The 17,290-nt window shown below is 43.3% G+C and overlaps 1 protein-coding gene across 1 annotated transcript in view; it reads left to right on the forward strand.

Annotated features, from left to right (window-relative positions):
- The window catches only part of SYN2 (synapsin II), a 154,714-nt gene that overhangs the window by 63,853 nt on the left and 73,571 nt on the right, over window positions 1-17,290 (forward strand). Inside the window, exon 5 of the mRNA XM_066326944.1 lies at window positions 14,221-14,310. Coding sequence (XP_066183041.1) covers window positions 14,221-14,310 — 90 coding nt within the window. The remainder of the gene's footprint in view (window positions 1-14,220; window positions 14,311-17,290) is intronic.

Consider the following 17,290-nt stretch of genomic DNA (forward strand, 5'->3'; position numbering starts at 1 on the left):
AAGCCCTTTTCATAATCCTGCTCCTCTGGGATAGGGGCTGGTCCTTTCAGTTACCCCTGGAGCAGTGAGGTGAGCCACTGATCTTTGCCAGTTTTGCTGGAGAAGCCAATGCCATTTTTCTTGACAAGTTTTGTAGAAATGGAGGTAGAATTTGTTGATCCTTATGGTTCATAAAGAACTAAATATCAACAGCAACAAGTTAAAATGTGATGCTGTAAAAGGTGCAGTCACTGCTCCTATAATTCCATTGTCCAACAGCTAACACAACTAACACAACTTTAAAAAATCCCACTTCTTTAAAATAGCCACAACTTCATTTTTTCCTCTGGTAGCTGGGTAAGAAAAGAATAGTTGTCAACATTTTTCACACTGTAGGGAAGTTTTACCACAATACTTTTTATTGCCTTGAAGATGTTAATTTTTTAATACTTACTATGAAAACCCCTCCAAACAGTTGTCAGCATTTTTGAACATATTCCTCTTGCAGCTCATTTTATTATCCTTTTATGCTGCAGCAAACTGCTGCAGGGGGGGTGGGAATAAATAATTGATAGAGCATTTACAACTTCTCAGTACACACTGTACATTACTGAATTCATTACTTTAGTGCATCACATTTTTCCAGCTGTGTGGCATTTCCCAGTGCTTTGATTCACTGGCTGCAATAAAGCTAGGTGGAGAGGGAAAGCCAGGAGCATTTATATGCAATAAAAAGTAAAGGAGTAATTCCTCCTTACAGACTGCCCAATCTGTGTCTTCGTCACGTTAACACTGCCCTTCAGGTGGGGCCTAATGAGGAGTGTGGGCTTTTAGTGTGAGCGCAGAAATAATTTCTGTGCAAATACCAGGGGCTTTGTTTGGCTTTTTAACCTGAATATCCTGCCTTGTGTTGTTGATGGTGCTGGGAGATGTAGAGACCTCTGGGTATGTCACACAGCAGCACGAAATCCTCATCAGATTTAGGAATGGAAAACAGTGGAAGAACTCATGGCCCATGGGGGGTTTTGGGGATGTCTTGTGCAGAACCAGGAGCTGGACTTCAATGCCCCTCGTGGGTCCCTTCCAAGTCAAGATATTCTTTGCTTCTATAAAGCTATTCCAGAATAGATACCCTGAGAAGTAAAAATCCATTAACTCAGCCAACTTCCTGGATGCTCAGATAGTTCAGCAGAATCCAGGCACTGCTGGTTTTGCCAGCATCATTGTCTGCCTTGTTTGGTCGGGCCAGTCTGGTGTGTGCTCCCTGCCTGGGCAAAATCTCTGCTGAAAGTTGCTGTGGGTGGTTGGGAATGCCCTCCTCAATCTGCTGCTGCCTGCTAAAAGAAAGGATAAAACCCACTGTGCTCCTGCATGGCCACGGCCATGGATTTACCATCAATCAGCCTCCTCTTCACAGCATGGCAGGGATTTCTTCCTGCACAGTCCCTTTGTCAGCACCAATGCCCTGATGTTTGTGTCAAAGTTCTCTCTACAAACATTTCAATTGCAAAAACCCCATGGAAAATGGGGAATTAGAATGCTACATAAAGCCATAAGTAACAGTCTTTATTAATTCATGAGAAATAGATTGGCTTTCCTGCAGGTAAGATGTGGAGTGGCAGGAGGGAATTACAACTTTGATAACAGCAGGGGGAAAAAAGGGGGTGTGCGATGGAATGGGGCCTTAAAAAGATGGGAAATTATTGAGTTAGCCATGGGCAATGAATCTTCCTTATATCAGAACAAAATTCGGAGTAGTGTAGATCTGCTAGGAGGGGAAGTCAGGGAAGTGAGGCTGGTAATAAAAGGGCTCTCAAATAAAATGAGTTGGAACTCAATGTACAAGGTCTTTGGGCTTTAAATTAATGCCCTTCACCGTGTCAGGTGTTTGCTGCTTTTGGAACACACAGTTGCAGATGTACAACATCCTTTCAGCTCTGAGGGCAGATTCACACTCTGTGCCACAAACTGCAGCACCTGCCCTTGAATTTCCAGGAAAGCTCGTTTTGTGCTCTGGCATCCTGTGGATTTTCCAAGAGCCTGTTCAAATTTGTGTTTGATCTGAGAACAAATTTGTGTTTGATCTGAGGTGTATTATTGAAAGGTGGGGTGTGGTGGGAGGACTGCCAGGAATGTACTGAGACCAGGTCTTAAAGCTCGTGTTCCCTGGTGTCAGGGCATGCACAGCTCCCCCAGATGCACAGCAGAAGTTCAGAGCACTCTACAGCCCCGTGAGAAGCTGGGCTATGAGCAGCCAGGGGGAAGAAAATGTTGGGCTGAGTGCGTGTGGTGAGATGTTTGTGTTCTCAAACGTGTTCATAGTGCGGGGTTGTCGCAGCGCTCGGGTTATTTCACTGCTGTGGTAACACTTAGCTCATGGAGAATTCATGGCCCTGGCTCGAGGTGGATTTCACTTAAATTTCACTAGTGAGGATGTCAGAAAGCTGGGAGGAGAGTGTGGGCTTTATAAATAAAGAGTAAGTTCTTTATTGCTGAGCTCACGCAGAGCTGCGGAGGAACCATTTTAAGGTTCATGCCCTCACTGAAGAATTATTATTAAAACATTAGAATGTTTCAGTTGCAGGGTCATGTTGCAAAGGAGTTGTCTTGGGCATGAAAAAAACCCCATTAAACAAAACTAGAATTGTACCTGCTTCAATTTACAGCTACACTGAGTTAAGGTGAGGCAAAAACATCCACTGTCCTTGTAGGATTCCCAATTCACCTGACAGTTTTACTCATGTTTCATGGGGTGCAGATCCTGCAGTAAAGCATTTATGGAAAGAAAGTAAAGAGGAAAAAAAAACCGAGCATCATTAATGATCCAAAGTTAATATTTGATATCATTTGAATTACCTGTTTCCCTTTAGCAAATGTCATTCAGGAAATAAGGAAGGCTTCCCTTAACTGAGGCTTAGGAGTTAGTCTGTGTGCAAACTTTCTCACAGCACCTGCTGTCATTGTCCCTGCAGGAATTTAAGATTTAAGTTCCACATAGATGTGGAAGTCAAGGACAAAGGTGAGTGGTGGACTTAGAAGTTCAAGGTTAGTGCCTGGTCTTGGTGATCCTAGAGGGATTTTCCAACCTAAATGATTCTGTGGTTCTGTGGAGGTGTGTGAAGTGGTTGTGGAGGCCAGAAGGAAGTGGAAAACATGGTGATGATATCAGTGCTTGCAGCACTGGGTAAAATCTCTTTATTTAGACTGGGGGAATAATGCTTTAAAAACCCCAGTGAAACAACCTATGTTAAAAAAAAATACAAAACATGATTTGCCAGTGTCCTGTGCTGAATTAAAAAAAAACCCCTAAATTCTTCCTGCATGCATCTATTTTCATGGTTTCATTGTGAAACTTGCATGCTGAAGGGTTTCCTTCAGTTGAACCCTGCTGGATTTTAGCTTCAGTTGCAAACATTGGTGATGGGGGTGCAGTATTTTTGGAACAGCCCAGTTTATTCCCTGCCCACCCCACTGTGTGCAGCAGCTTGCTGATAAGTGGAGTCAGGCAAGGAGGTGGAGGTGAGTGACACCAAACAGGCAAATTAAATTTATTTAATTTATTCTTTTTATTAAATTTGATTTAATTCTCAGGAGCTGAAAGGTTCAACGTCCAATGCTGCTGTAGATAGAATAAAGGGTTTTATTTCAGTTCAGCCTGACTGTGAAATGATAATTTCCGGCATTACAGGGGCTGGGTTGGTGCTTCCAGGTTCTTTGTGACAGTGATGAACCTTTCAGGCCTTCCAGAATTGTTGCACTTGTGTAGAGCAGCTGTACACAACTGGAAAGGAAGAAAACCCTCACAGAGTCAGTTCCATGAGTGCAGTCCTGGTTCCTTTAGTGCAGAGGGAAACCATCCCAGCCCCTGCAGCTGGCTGCACATCTGTTCTCCTGGGAGGCTTGGAGGACCTGCAGATCCTTCATCACACTGAAGGAGAGGGCACAGCCCTCATTTGTGAGCTCAGTGACCCTAACTGGCTGTTGGCAGGGCGGTGGAAGGATCTGTGTTTAGGCAAGAAGGAGTGGAAGGGATCCCAGAGGGATTTGGGAATTCCAGGTGTGCTGAGCTCGGGCAGAGCTGTCCCAGGCTGTGAGAGGCAGCTGGCTCTGCAGGGCTGCGAGCTGGTACTGAGCAGCTTGGCCCCATCCAAGTGCACTCCTGGCACTCTGCTCCATCCCTGCGGGCATGTGGGAACAGAGGAACCAAGCGGGGAGGGTTTTCTGGGCCAGAGCTGGCAGAGAGGGAGGCAGAGAGACTCGGGAGTGTGTGAAGAGAGCTGGAAGGTTCTGGTGTTCTTCACACAGAGCTCCAGATGGGAACCATCCTGTGCTCAAACATCTTCAGATGTCACACTCTGCCCTTTTGTAGGAATTTATTGTTATCAGGGCTTTGAAATGTTACAGAAGTGCCACAGAACATTTGGTTGTGCCAAATTTTATCTCCTTGCTCAGCCGCAGCCGTTCCAGGGAAGGCTGGGTATGGCTTTTTCTGTCAGACCTGGTGGTACTGTAAATCTCACAGTTGTTGTTTGTTTCCTTTCCTTCAGTTTGGGAGCAGACAGCAAAACACTTCTTTGCAAGTTTGTTGATATTTTCCTTGTTTTTACTCCTCTTGCCAAGCTTACACAACTCTGTGGTTTCGTGTCCCTCGTTCTGCTTTGTGTTTATTTTGCAGATACTTTTCTGTCTTTGTCTTTCTGCTCTAACTGGGCATTTACCTTCTCTGTTTTTACCTGGCTTTCTTGGAAGGTCTGTTTTACCTGCCCTTTCTTGCTATTTGATGGTTCCTAGTGTTCTTCCCCATCTTGTTTTCTCCTCTGTGTTACTGCTCCAAGTTGGTCTCTTGTGCTTTTTCCACTCCCAGTTACACTTTAAAAATCTTGAGCAACAGATTGGGGCACTGGCAGGACATTTGTCGGGACTCTGCAGGGAGGAGCAGAAAAAAAGAGATGATCTCTGTTCCTTCCAGCTTCCTGTTGACACAAATTATTGAAGCTATGCTAATGGGAGACACAACCACGCAGAGGAGATTCAATTTCATGTCAAAGCATCTTCTGGAGAGCAAACAACAAACAAAATGAATGTGTGAGAGAAGGGAAGCGTTTTGAAAACCTATTTGCTGTAAATCTGGGAGATTTAAACATGTTTGGTTTAAAGAAAGAAATTTTCAGTGTTTCTTTCACTATAAGAAAACCTTGTGCTCATTAGCAAAAGTCAGATTTGTACAATAATGCTGAGCAATGGGATAGAATTTGGCTGGTTATTGCTCTTTTTCATGTGCCAGAGGGGATCTTCTTAAAGGTCAAGGCTTGGAGAATGCTTTACCTGCAATCTGACTGCAGCTCACACAGGGGGGACATTTAGGGACGTTCAGATTTAATATATGCCATCATGACAAATGCTAGAAACATTGAGATGTATTTTAGTCAGTTTTATGTATTTCATTAGATCAAACCAGCACTGAGCTTTCTTGTTTCCACCACTCTGGCAAGATTGATCTCACTGACAGGTAAAGGCACTGAAGGAGTTTGGAGTTCACAGAAAGGTGTTGGATTTAGGGGTTTCAGGTGAAGTCAAAGGCTTCTGCATGTCCAGGGCAGGCAGAGAATAAACAAACAGGTGCTTTTCCTCCAAACAGAACTTTCTTAAGAATAAAAAAAACTCCATAAAAAACCTGAATAAATGACCTGATTTAATTCTCTGTCAGCCAGTGAAGATTTTGCCCTCTTTGCCACTTAAAGCAAGACATGTTGATGGATTTGTTCTGCAAGAGCTGAAAGTAAATTCACCAAACTGTGTCAGAAGGAAGGTGAAAACATTGTAAGCTTTTTGGTCAAAAGACAATTTAATACCGGGTTTGAACATTGAACTGGAGCAAAATTCATAAATATAAATTTAAATGCATAACTAGAAATCTAAATATCTTAAACCTAGTAGTGTGTTTGCACCTCTTTATAGATTAGTTAAATCTAGTCTTGGAATAGGAAGGGAATATTTCAGTATTGGGATAAGAAGGGAATATTCCAGTCTTGGAATAAGAAGGTAGTATTCCAGCCTTCCTTGCTGGTTTTGCTTTCCTAAAATAAGTAAGCTCACTTGAAATTCCTGTCTTTAAAAAAAAAAAAAAAAAAAAAAAAAAAAAAAAGGCAGAGATCCTTAAATAATAAATAAATCTCAGTGTGGTGATTTTTCTGTTTCATACAGCCAGTAATTCTCTCAGCTCTGTATTTATCAATCCTTGCTTGCACTCTCAAGTGCATTATACAGAAATTGAGTATGGGGCTATTTTGCTTTGACCAGCATTTACTGCCATCAGGATAATTTAATGCAAAAGTAGACTCCGAGTTTTTGACTGCATTCCTAAATTTTGTAGTAGGTTCTTACCACTTTGCCCCGTTCTCCTCTGCACTAAAAAGCAGCAGAGCTTTTGGGAGCTCTTGACATCCATTACAGACTTTCATTGCATTGAACATTTCTAGGGGCAGAAAATTCAAATGGACTTTTTAACTGTTTCCTACCTTCTAGTGAAAGAAACTGTGTTCAAACAGAGGCTAGAAAGTTAATATTCAAAACTGTAAAGCTGTGGTTCATAGCCGTTGTATTATCTGCTACATTAGGGACTCAGAAATCCTTTTTGTGCTTGGTTAAAGCAAATATCCACACCTGAGGGCCAGATTATGGAAATTAAGGTTGATTTCTTGAGCAATCTTAATAGGTAATTACAAAGGAAACCCATGTGTTATATTCCCCATTAAATTACCTTAAATTTTTTTTTCAGTCAAAATCTAGGTTATATCTGCTTCTTTGAGGTGTGACTGTTGTGACTCAGAGCTGAGGAGGATCAGGGAGGTGAGACTCCCCTTCCTGACCCATCCAGGAAAATCCTGCCTGTTGTGCTGTCTCCAGCAGGGCAATCCCCACTCCATCCTCTCCCTCTCCTCCAGTGCAGTTCTTCCACATTGTCTCCACACTCCCACCAGCCCTGCCATTCCCCTCTGGCATTCCTGGATATCCCACTTCTATCCTTAGCTCCAGCTCCCTCTGAGATGGATGCAAAGTGTCCTGGTTTCTTTTTGGGATGTGTGAGCACCACCCCTGCTCTTGGAGGGATCTTTAGTGGGTGGTTCAGTTTAAAATGCTGTGAGATCTCTGGGTGGGGATCAGCCACTCCAAGGAGTCCTCTGGCTTTCTCTGCTGGGCCTAGCACAGGTTGGCTGGTGGTGTGTGAGGAATGGCATTGCACCCTGCAAACCCACCCTGGAAATCCTCCCTGCAAACCCACTCTGCAAACCCACCCTGGAAATCCGCCCTGGAAATCCACCCTGCAAACCCACCCTGGAAATCCTCCCTGGAAATCTGCCCTGGAAACCCATGCTGGAAATCTACTGTGGAAATCCACCCTGGAAATCCACCATGGAAAATCACCCTGGAAATCCACCCTGGAAATCTCCACTCTGGAAATGCACCCTGGAAATCTACCATGGAAATCCACCCCTGATTTTTTTCCTCTGCAAGTTTCACTAACCTCAATATTTTTATGGAAACCTCCCATTTGAACTGGAGCTCACACAGAAGAAAATCTCTCGCTGCTGCAGTGAGCCCCAAACCCTTGTGAGAAGTGCTGAAGCACAAGGCCAAGTCCCATCAAAATAAACAACAGCCCAAATGTTTCCCTGCTCAGAACACTGAACTCCCTGTTCCCATAACAGTGGAATAAAGTGCATTTTCTCACTGCTGGAAGAGCACCCAGGAAGAGGTCCCCAGAGCCTCTCACTTTCACAAAAAACTTTCTTCCTTCTCTAAATTTTCATTCCAAAATAGAGGACTGCAGAAGGCCTCTTGATCTAGGCCTCATGCTATTGCCTTTTGCTAATTCTTTTATCCCAGGCATGTCTCGATCTGTGTTCTACCCTTTTCTGTTCCTGGGCTGTTTTCCTTCATTTTAATCCGCACGCCTTCCTTAAATCTCGCTTTCCTCACTGTTTACACATTTTGTCAGTGCCTCTTCCACCAGCCAAGGTGTCTCTCCTTGCCAGATGCCTTCTTGCCCAACCCTGCAAAAGCCAGGAGATGTTTTTATGTCTCTGACTGTGACCCTTTTCTGGTTCTTTGGGATTTTTTTAAAATCCTGTTTTTCCAATTGTTGTAGAAATTTTTTTAAAATTTTTTTCTCTCACAGATGCACTCTGGTAATTTGTAAGCCAGTCCATGCAGTTCTTCCAAGGGCATGAGATTTTTATTTAATTTGAGGCTTTTTTTTTTTTTTTCCCAATCCTGTAGAAGCTCTTACTGGTTTGCATCTCATCAGCTGTAATTCTAATGTGAAAATATTCCAGCAGTTAATTACAGCAGTGATCAGCAGTGGGAAAGCTGTGCCTCTTGGATTGCAGCTCTCATGCCTCAGGGGAGGTGCAGGAGCCCAGAAGATGCCCTTGGAAATTCTGGATGTCTGGAGCAGAGAGCCCAAATCCCTCTGGGAAGGGCCGGCACACCCCCAGGGACTGAGCAGCTCCATCTCAGGAGGTGCTGCAGGACCCCCAGAGCGTGAGGAGGGAGATGAAAGTGGAGAAAGTGAGGAAATATCAGCTGCAGTCCAAGACAAGGAGGAGATCTGCTGATCCCAGGGCTGGGCTTGAGGGGGAAATGCATTAGGGACAGATCTCATCTCAGAGAGGCAGAGATCACCTCACTCTTGTGGGCTACAAAAGCCTCAGGAAACTGGTGCCTCGGGCAGGCTGAGCTGGAAGAGACACTGCACAGAGCTGGAGAGTAAAGCAGGGATTTACTGAAAGGCCTTTAGGGTACACCTTGGGCAGGACAAGAGCCTGGCCAGGGCTGCACCCAAGGTGGACCCAAAATGGTCACAAAATGGACCCAAATGGTCACAAAATGGACATATGGTCACAAGGTCTCACATTTTTATAAGCTTTGGTCCATTTGCATCTTGGGATTTAATTGTCCAATTCCAGCTCCAGGCTGTGAGGTCCCATCCTTCTTGTTCCTCCCTCCAGCCCACCCTTGTTTGTGCTTTGGGGCTGAAATTGTCCTTGGTGTGCAGCAGGAGAAGGATTTGTTTTGTGTCCCTGCTGTGTGCAGAGCTGAGTGACACTGACTGTGAGCTCAGAGCTGCACCCCTGGGCACCACAGAACCTGAAATACATGGGAGATAAAACTTAAGGCATCACAACAACTCACCTGTGGTAGAAAACTCACCATGCAGGGTCCCTGGAGGCAATCCTTACGTTCCCAGTCCAGCTGTGTTGTCTTTGGCTTTAGGTCCGGCTGGAAAACCACTGGAGGTCCACTGCCAGTCCCCATCTTCTCTGCATTCTGCTGGAATTAAAAGGATTAGGATTTGTGGGCACTGTGTCACCTTTCCGTGGCCGTGCTGAGGTCTGGGCTGACTTTGGGGGTTTGAACACTTGCATGGAGCTGTCTGCCAGCTCCTGCTGACAGAGGAGGACTTCAGTCAAAGGTCTGCTCCCCTCCGTTCTCCCTGGAGGGATCAGGGAGTGAATCAGATGTGTGTGAACTCAGCCTTCTGGAAAAGCATTCAGTGTTTGCTAAAGTGTAAGAGAGGAGATGTGGCCTGATCTCAGCAAAGAAGCACATGGTGAGCACAAACAGATGCTTCTCAGGTAATAACAACATTAAAAATACAGTGATAGAATATTAAAATGCAGTACAGACACTATAAAATGCAGGTACAGGGAAAAATCTTTGCCAAAGCTGATTGCCTCCCAAAAGAACGTGTGTCAAATGTGTCCTTCCAGGCCTTTCCACAGAACTTCATTCCTCCTGCCTCTGAGGGGTCTCAGATGTTTGTGTCTCAGCTTGTTGGCCTCCAGGGAGCCCTGTTTGTGCTTTGTGCTTCTGAACATCTCTCACTCTCTAAAGATAATCCACTCTTTCTGGAATGACCAGTCACATTTCTGAGCCTCAGCCTGAAAATGGACATTTCAGCCTGTAAAATGGACATTTCAGCCTAAAAAATGGACTTCAGGTCAGTTTTCCTAATGCCATCTGAAGGGACGAAGAAGTCAATGTGTCATTTTCCTTGTTAAATCCCTGAAATTGTAACACAGCCAGCCCGTTGAGGCAAACCAGCTCATCTTTCAGCTTTCCAAACCTGCAGAGCCTCCACCAGCCCTGTGCAGGTCACTGTGGGGCAAAGGGACCTTCCCTGTGTGCATGGGAAGGGAAAATCCCATTGCAGAGGCCTCCATCCATGGTGAACACTGAGATCACACCAGAAAATGAGGAAATTTCGCTTCAGGAGTTTCAGTCACGAATTCTGATCCTCATTAATGCGTTTGGAAGGCGGCAGGTTTACAGATGGACATCCAGAGGTGAACTGGTAATTCATGGAATTTCTTCATTCCCAAGATGAGCCCACACCTTGGAGCAGCCAGAGATGAGTCAAATCTCAGCTGAAAAAGATATTTTTATGACAAATCTCAGCTGAAAGGTATTTTTTATGACAGACAGATTAAAGAAGTGTTCACCCATCCGAGATTTCCCATTTCTCTGCTCCTGGAGAATGCCAGCTCCTCTGGGTGGGTGTAACAGACTATCCAGAGAATCTGGATGTTGGTTTAGTGCCCAGGAAGCTCTACGTACCAGTTGGAGCTGTCAGCTTGTAAAGAGGACAGGTAATGAACCCTCAGAACAGGGAAATCTCTGACAGAAAGGGTTCAATAAACGCCCCAGCCCAGGGGTCCTGCCTGAGCAGGGAGCAGGAGATGCAATTCCTTGAGTTAAAATCCTACTCAACATCCCAGGAAATTCCCCACTGGAATGGGCAGTGCTACAAATCCTCCAGCCTGGCAAAAGGGATTAGCAGCTTTCCGGAATTAAAGGTAGCACCGTCTGCAGTAATTAGTTTTAAATATCATACCTGATTATCTTCCACGGAGAAGTTGGGATGGTTGGCTCAGGAACAAATCTGAGCCTCTCAGAGATGGCATACACGGAATTAAGCACATTTTAACTCCTTAAGAGTGATAAGGAAAGTCATTATCTGACTCTGTGAAAATAGTAAAGGATTTGGGTTAACTCCTGCTTGGTTTCACACGATCTGTGCAGTCACATTTAGAGTTCCAGTCTTGGGGTGCTGAAAGCCCAGAAAGATTTGATTCAAAATTAAGGGGAATAAGTGGGGGATTTTTCTAAATATTTCTTCTCTGTGTCACACCTTGTTAGAGCTCAGGGAACTTCCCAAAGCCCACAGCAGGATTCCTGACAGGGCAGTGTCTCTATACCAACTATCATCATCCTCCTTCTCCTCCTCCTCATCATCATAATCTTTAAATATCTATCTATCTATCTATCTATCTATCTATCTATCTATCTATCTATCTATCTATCTTTAACAGTGTTAAAGCCCTTGTTGGAGAGGAGAAAAGGCACAGCTCTCACTGTCCTGTCCTGTTCTAAAGGACCAGTCCTGGCCTCAGTGTGGAAGGATTTTTTTCCTGACTTTAGAAAAGAGCTGCCATTGCAACAAATGCTGCAAACCCCAACCATTTTCCTTTTAAAAAAATAATCTGCAAACTGTAAACACATCTACCTGAGGATGAAATTTTTTGACTGAAAATAAGATGCAGACTTGGAAAATGAGAAGTAAATTCAGCTTGTTAAACGAAGAAGTTTTTTCCACTTTCTTGTTTTTTCTTAAGATGTAAAAATTACTTCTCCTGAAATACTTAAACTCAAGGAGTATGGGGGGTTTTAGATGATTATGGGGTTTAATATCCACATAAAATACTTTAGTGACTCGGTTACTATTTCCTACTTCATGAACATCATGTGTCTGTAAACATTTGACATTGGATTAGATAATTCAGTAATTTATCATCTAAAAAGATGAAGCTCCTGCACCAGGACTGGAGTTCATTTGCTTTAGCTGCTGAAAAGGCAAATACAAAACTATGTAGTCCAGATGCCACTAAAAAAATGATAGAAGCTCATCAAAACTTAAATTAAATTCTTCTTTATAAATAGCCCAGCAGCAATCAGGGAAAATAACAAATATTTTACAGCAGTTTATGGAGGTACAATTAGAATGCTGAAATTTTATGGGATTTGGGGCTGAGTTTATCAGGTTGCCTTTGGGGGGAGAAATAATTGACAAGAAATCCCCAGATTTGTAGACACAGAGGTGAAGCAGCATCTCAGCAGGGTAAAGGATAAATCATTCCCCCAACTGGGGCAATTTGAGAGATTTCTCTCCTTTGCCTCAAAAGCTGAAACCTACTTTTCCTACCTATTTCCTAGTTTAAACTGGATTAGAGGATACTTTAGAGTGATACATGTCTGTTATCTGTGCTTGATACTATTTTATTCTAAGTAAACAAGTATTTGCAAGCAATTAATCTCAATTACAACTTTCTTACCTGCATGAATGCCACAACCCCTGCAGAAAATGCCACTTTCTCAGTGTCTTTTGGTGCCTTCCAGTGAAAATGGAAAAGAAAGTAAGGAAAGAGTCACAGGGAAACACAATCATATGATTTTATTTTTTCTTTGGAGGTCATTACTTTAAAGATGGGTACATAGATTTATTTTAACCTAACAATTGCTTGGCAAAGAATCATGTATTTAATAGTATTTTCTTCTGGAGTTTGGCTCTTGGATCAGAACTGAAATATTGAGTAAGTTGTCAGGAATCCTATGCACAAACCGCCTTATTTTGGTAGCTGTGATAATATTTCCTTTCCTTTGGGGCCTGATTTGCCCAGCACACACCCCAACTACAATTTCTTGGGCTTTTGGTGGAGACTGCTCATCAGGAAGGTATTTTCCACTGGCCTTCTGAATTTAAAGATGTATTTTACCAAACCTAAGCAAACACCACGGAATTAAACAAGTCCTCTCTGCCAGCTGGAAACGCAAGCAAAGCTTTCATGGGGGACTTTTTTTCCCCCCTTCAAACAGTTTTTGCTCTCCCTGCCCCCTGAGCCTCTCCTCAGAGTTGGTATTTTATCTGCATTATGGACAGAGTGCCATTGTCCCGTGCTTTTTGTGCTGTTTGCAACCAGCAAATCCCACTATTCAGAGCGTTGTGCTGAGTTGTTTATGTCCCACGTTGGCAGGGTGACAACTGAACACATCACAGGCACGGCCAGGCCAGAGCTTTGGAGTCCTGGAACAGCTCTGGCCCTTGGCTGCCAGAGCCCTCCTGCTCCCTGGAAACCCCAGCCCGGCCTCGGGGGGGATTTGGTTTTCCAACTGTTACCAGAGGAGAGTTTATCTGCTCAGCAAAGAGAAGGAACAGCCCCAAATTCATCTCTGCTTAATAAAGAATTCTCTTGGTTTATGTGTAAATGTTCTGTGTGAAGCTGCTGCAGTCCAGAGTACAGGGAGACAGGAGGTGTCACAGGAGCACTGAAAGAATATTATATCAGAATATTCTATAAAGAATGAATAGAAATGAGGTAACATGGAGCAGTTGAAATCATCCACATCTTTGGTGGTGGTGCAGGCATGGCCACGTGTTATATCAGAATATTCTATAAAAAACAGGAATAGAAATGGGGTAACATGGAGCAGTTTTCAATCATCCCCATCCAAGGATGGCCACGTGTTAGATCAGAATATTCTGTTTAAAAAATGAGTAGAAATGGGGTAAAATGGAGCAGTTGAAATCATCTCCATCCAAGGATGTGGGAATGGCTCATGGCTGCAGCCTAGGAGGTGACACTTCTGTTTGTTCCTCACCTGACCTCTTAGCATGACACAGTTGCTTTTATCTCTTTGCCAACACTGCCAAATCAATGTCAGGGAGTGGTAGCCACTAAAAAATTGGTAAATATACCTGGGCTTTAGATATATGACAGAATTAAGGTGACAAATGACAGAAAAGGTGAAATTATAATGATTTTTATCATCCCAGAATCGCCTCCAAACACACAGACAAGATACCTGAAATCCAGTATTGCCATGTATTTAATTTTCTGTACCTGTGAGGGCTTCACTTTTCAAGGTGTTTTTCTGTGTTGAGCTGTACATGAAGCCACAGCTGGGGTGGATTAAAGAGGGGTGTGAGGAGGAGAGGAGAGGCTGCACCCCTGGATCTGCTGGGTTTATCAAACACCTGGATCTGCTGGGTTTATCAAACACCTGGATCTGCTGGGTTTATCAAACAGCCCAAGACAAGAAGCTAAATATCAGTGTGGGCTCATCTGGGGACAGTGTGGTTTCCCTCCTGAGCTTTCTGCTTTCTCCTGCTTTGTTTTGCAGTTTGCCCAGCTGGTGTCTGTCTACAAAACCTTGGGCCCAGAGAAGTTCCCTCTCATCGAGCAGACGTTCTACCCAAACCACAAGGAGATGGTAGGTGCCAGCAGCAGGGCTAAATCTGCTTTCTGTGCCTGTAAAACGGGCTGGGACACACAATTCCCGTTTATTGTCTCCTCCAAAAGGCATTTTTGGCAGCTTTCGGGGGGGTGGGACAGGGTGACCACCTGAAATTGTGTGCTGATGTGATGGGGAGTTGGAGGCTGCTCACATGGGAATTGGTGATTTTTCAGCTGCCCAGCTGCAGATTTCAGAGAGATTAAATGATTCCAAAGACACTGAACAACTCTGAAAGTGCAGGAGTCACCCTCATGGTTTGTTTTCCCTCCAGTCCTTTCTGGTGTTTGTTGTCTTTGGAGATGATGCACTGGGCACTGCAGGGCTTTGAACTCAGCCAAAATCAGGGTGCTTGTGAGCTGTGACCTTCAGGTGCCTGAGCTAACACTGATTCCCAGGGCTTTACTGACAGAAAAATAACAGAGATGAGCCTGTCAGAGCCCAAGGAGCACCTGGATGATGGTTTTAGGGTGTGGTTAATTTTAGGCAGCAGTGAGGGGCAGGAAGTGGGACACAATGACCCTTAAGGGATCCTTCCAGCTTGAGATTGGCTGTAATTTTACTGAAAAGAGCAGGACTTTTGGGTGCATTGCTAAACTGCAGTCCATAGAAACAAAGAACATTTCATTTTGGGGTAAGGACTAATGTGTCAGACTTTAAGTTTATATGGCATATTTTTCTGAGTGTAGCAACCCTGTGAGTGGTTTTCCCTGTCTTCATTCCCTCTACATTGCTCATTAAAGTCAGAACTTATAAGTTATTTCTCTTTTGTTTGAATGTTTTGGATGTTGTTCTCCATAGCCAAGTAATTTTTTTTTACACATTTCTCTGGTAATGAATGTTAATTTAGAGAAAATGAATCCATTTGGGTATTGCATTGCCACTCAGAGCTGCTGCACTGACACTCATTTGGTTTTATTCCTCCTCAAGAAATGATCTGGAACTTTGTGGCTTGGGGAATAATCAGGCAATGTGGTACAAGGCAGCATTCTGTTTGGATTTTGTTGAGAGTGGGTGTAAGATGATCTGGAAATCAGAGTTTTCTGGTGCTGCACTGAAATCACATCATGTTGTTTTGTTTTGGGGTTTCAACACTTTTTATCAGCAGCTGGCGTTGCTTGCATTTGTTGATGCAGAATTTGGCAATTACGGTATAAAATATGTTTTTGGTGCTCCTCTTGCTTTTTCTCCATCCCTTTTTATTCTCCAAACGGGAACCTGGAGCTGTCCCCCTCTCCAATGAACACTAACTCACGGGGGACGTGGGGAGGGGGAAAAAGCCCCAAATCTCTGGGAATTGAGGGTCAGCTGAGCTTGCCAGAGGTGCTCCTTTCATCCTCTGCTGGTGGTTTGTGCCCAGGCTTTAGGCAAGGCAAGGTAAATAAACAAAGATGCCATTCTTTGGTGTAGAAACGGAGCTGCTTTAATGAAACACTTTTGGAAACAGAAACATTCATCCCGGACTGATTAGAGAAAACGCTGTGAGGCTTTTGAACTCATTGCTAGTTGAGTCATAGCCACAGCCTTGCCCTCAGTAATTAGTTCCCTTTATTTCACTGCTTTCCCACCTCTTCTGTTCTCTGCAAGAAACAACACGGCTTTTTCCAATGTAATTGCTGAACAATTTAATTAAAACTGAACTGGAACTGGAGGAAACACCAGCAGTATTCCAGGTGGTGATTTTTTTCCCCTGTTCACCTGTACAGTCTCCCTTCTCTCTTCTTTTCCCTTCTCTTTTCAAAAGTCATGTGAGCCATTTTCAAATTAAAGTCAAATGTTATGCCAGGCTGTATTTCTGCTCTGCCCTCTCACGTAACACAAACACAGTTCCAAGAAGTGAAAATGTTGTAGAAAGAATCTGCTGTTGATAAAGTATCAATGCCCCTACAGTAAAAATCCTGATATTGAAATAATGTATTCAGAATACCACCCTGTAGTCGAGCCTTTTGAGAATCTTCCTCAGGGAAAATAAAATCTCATTCTGAGCTGGGTTTTTGTGAGGCTTTTCTTGCCACATTTATTGATATGAGGGGAAAAAATATATTCTTTGTACTATCCATTGTGGGAAGTTTGGGCAGATTTCTGCTCAGCCAGAAATCAAACTAGACAGACCTGAATTGTGAAACTCCTCACATGGGATATTTTATAGCAGGGCAAATAGAAAATGTTTTTAAAGCCAATTGTGGTACATAATTTGTATTATAGTCTGTCCATAAATATCAGAGAAAGCATTTCTTTGTGCAAGGTGCATTGCCAAGGCAATCTGGGCTGGGTGAGTTGAGTTTAAGGTCTAATTACTGTAAAACTGAAATAAGAACAGAGATCAGGTGTGTTAAAAAGCAGGAAACTGTTTGCTGCAGAGTGTGATCCAAAAGACACCAGCTCATCCAAATGGATTTGGAGACAAATGCTGCAGGATGGTATTGGATATTGACTATTGAATATTAACTACTGATTATTAACCATTGACTATTAACCCCTGAATATTAACCATTTATTATTAACCACTAAATATTAACCACTGAATATTAACCTTTGTCCCTGTTGAGCTCTGTGGGCTTCTCTAGGAATTGGTTTAATCTGAGGCCTGGCTTTGAATCTTTCTGAAAATTAGAGATATAAATGCACAGCACTGTCAGTAAATAGCTCTGCCAGTACTGTCACTGCAGTATTAATTCTTTTTGGGAAGAAATGTAGCTTTTTTTATTCTTTCTGTTTCATTTATGTAAGTCTATGGTCCAAATCGTTAGTGTTAGGAAGTTTTTGGTTTGTCTTGAGTAAAGCAGAGAACAAGCTCAGCTTTGCATTTGGCAGCACACAGATATGGTTTTAATTCAGGGTTGTAAATTAAAAGAGCCAGAGTGATTAATAGCAAATCAAAAGTGGAGCATTGGCTTTTATCTATTATGGGACCTCAAAGGAGGTTATTATTCCTTAAAGGAATAATGGCATGTTTTCC

Source organism: Sylvia atricapilla, chromosome 11, assembly GCF_009819655.1.
Source record: "Sylvia atricapilla isolate bSylAtr1 chromosome 11, bSylAtr1.pri, whole genome shotgun sequence".
NCBI lineage: Eukaryota > Metazoa > Chordata > Aves > Passeriformes > Sylviidae > Sylvia > Sylvia atricapilla.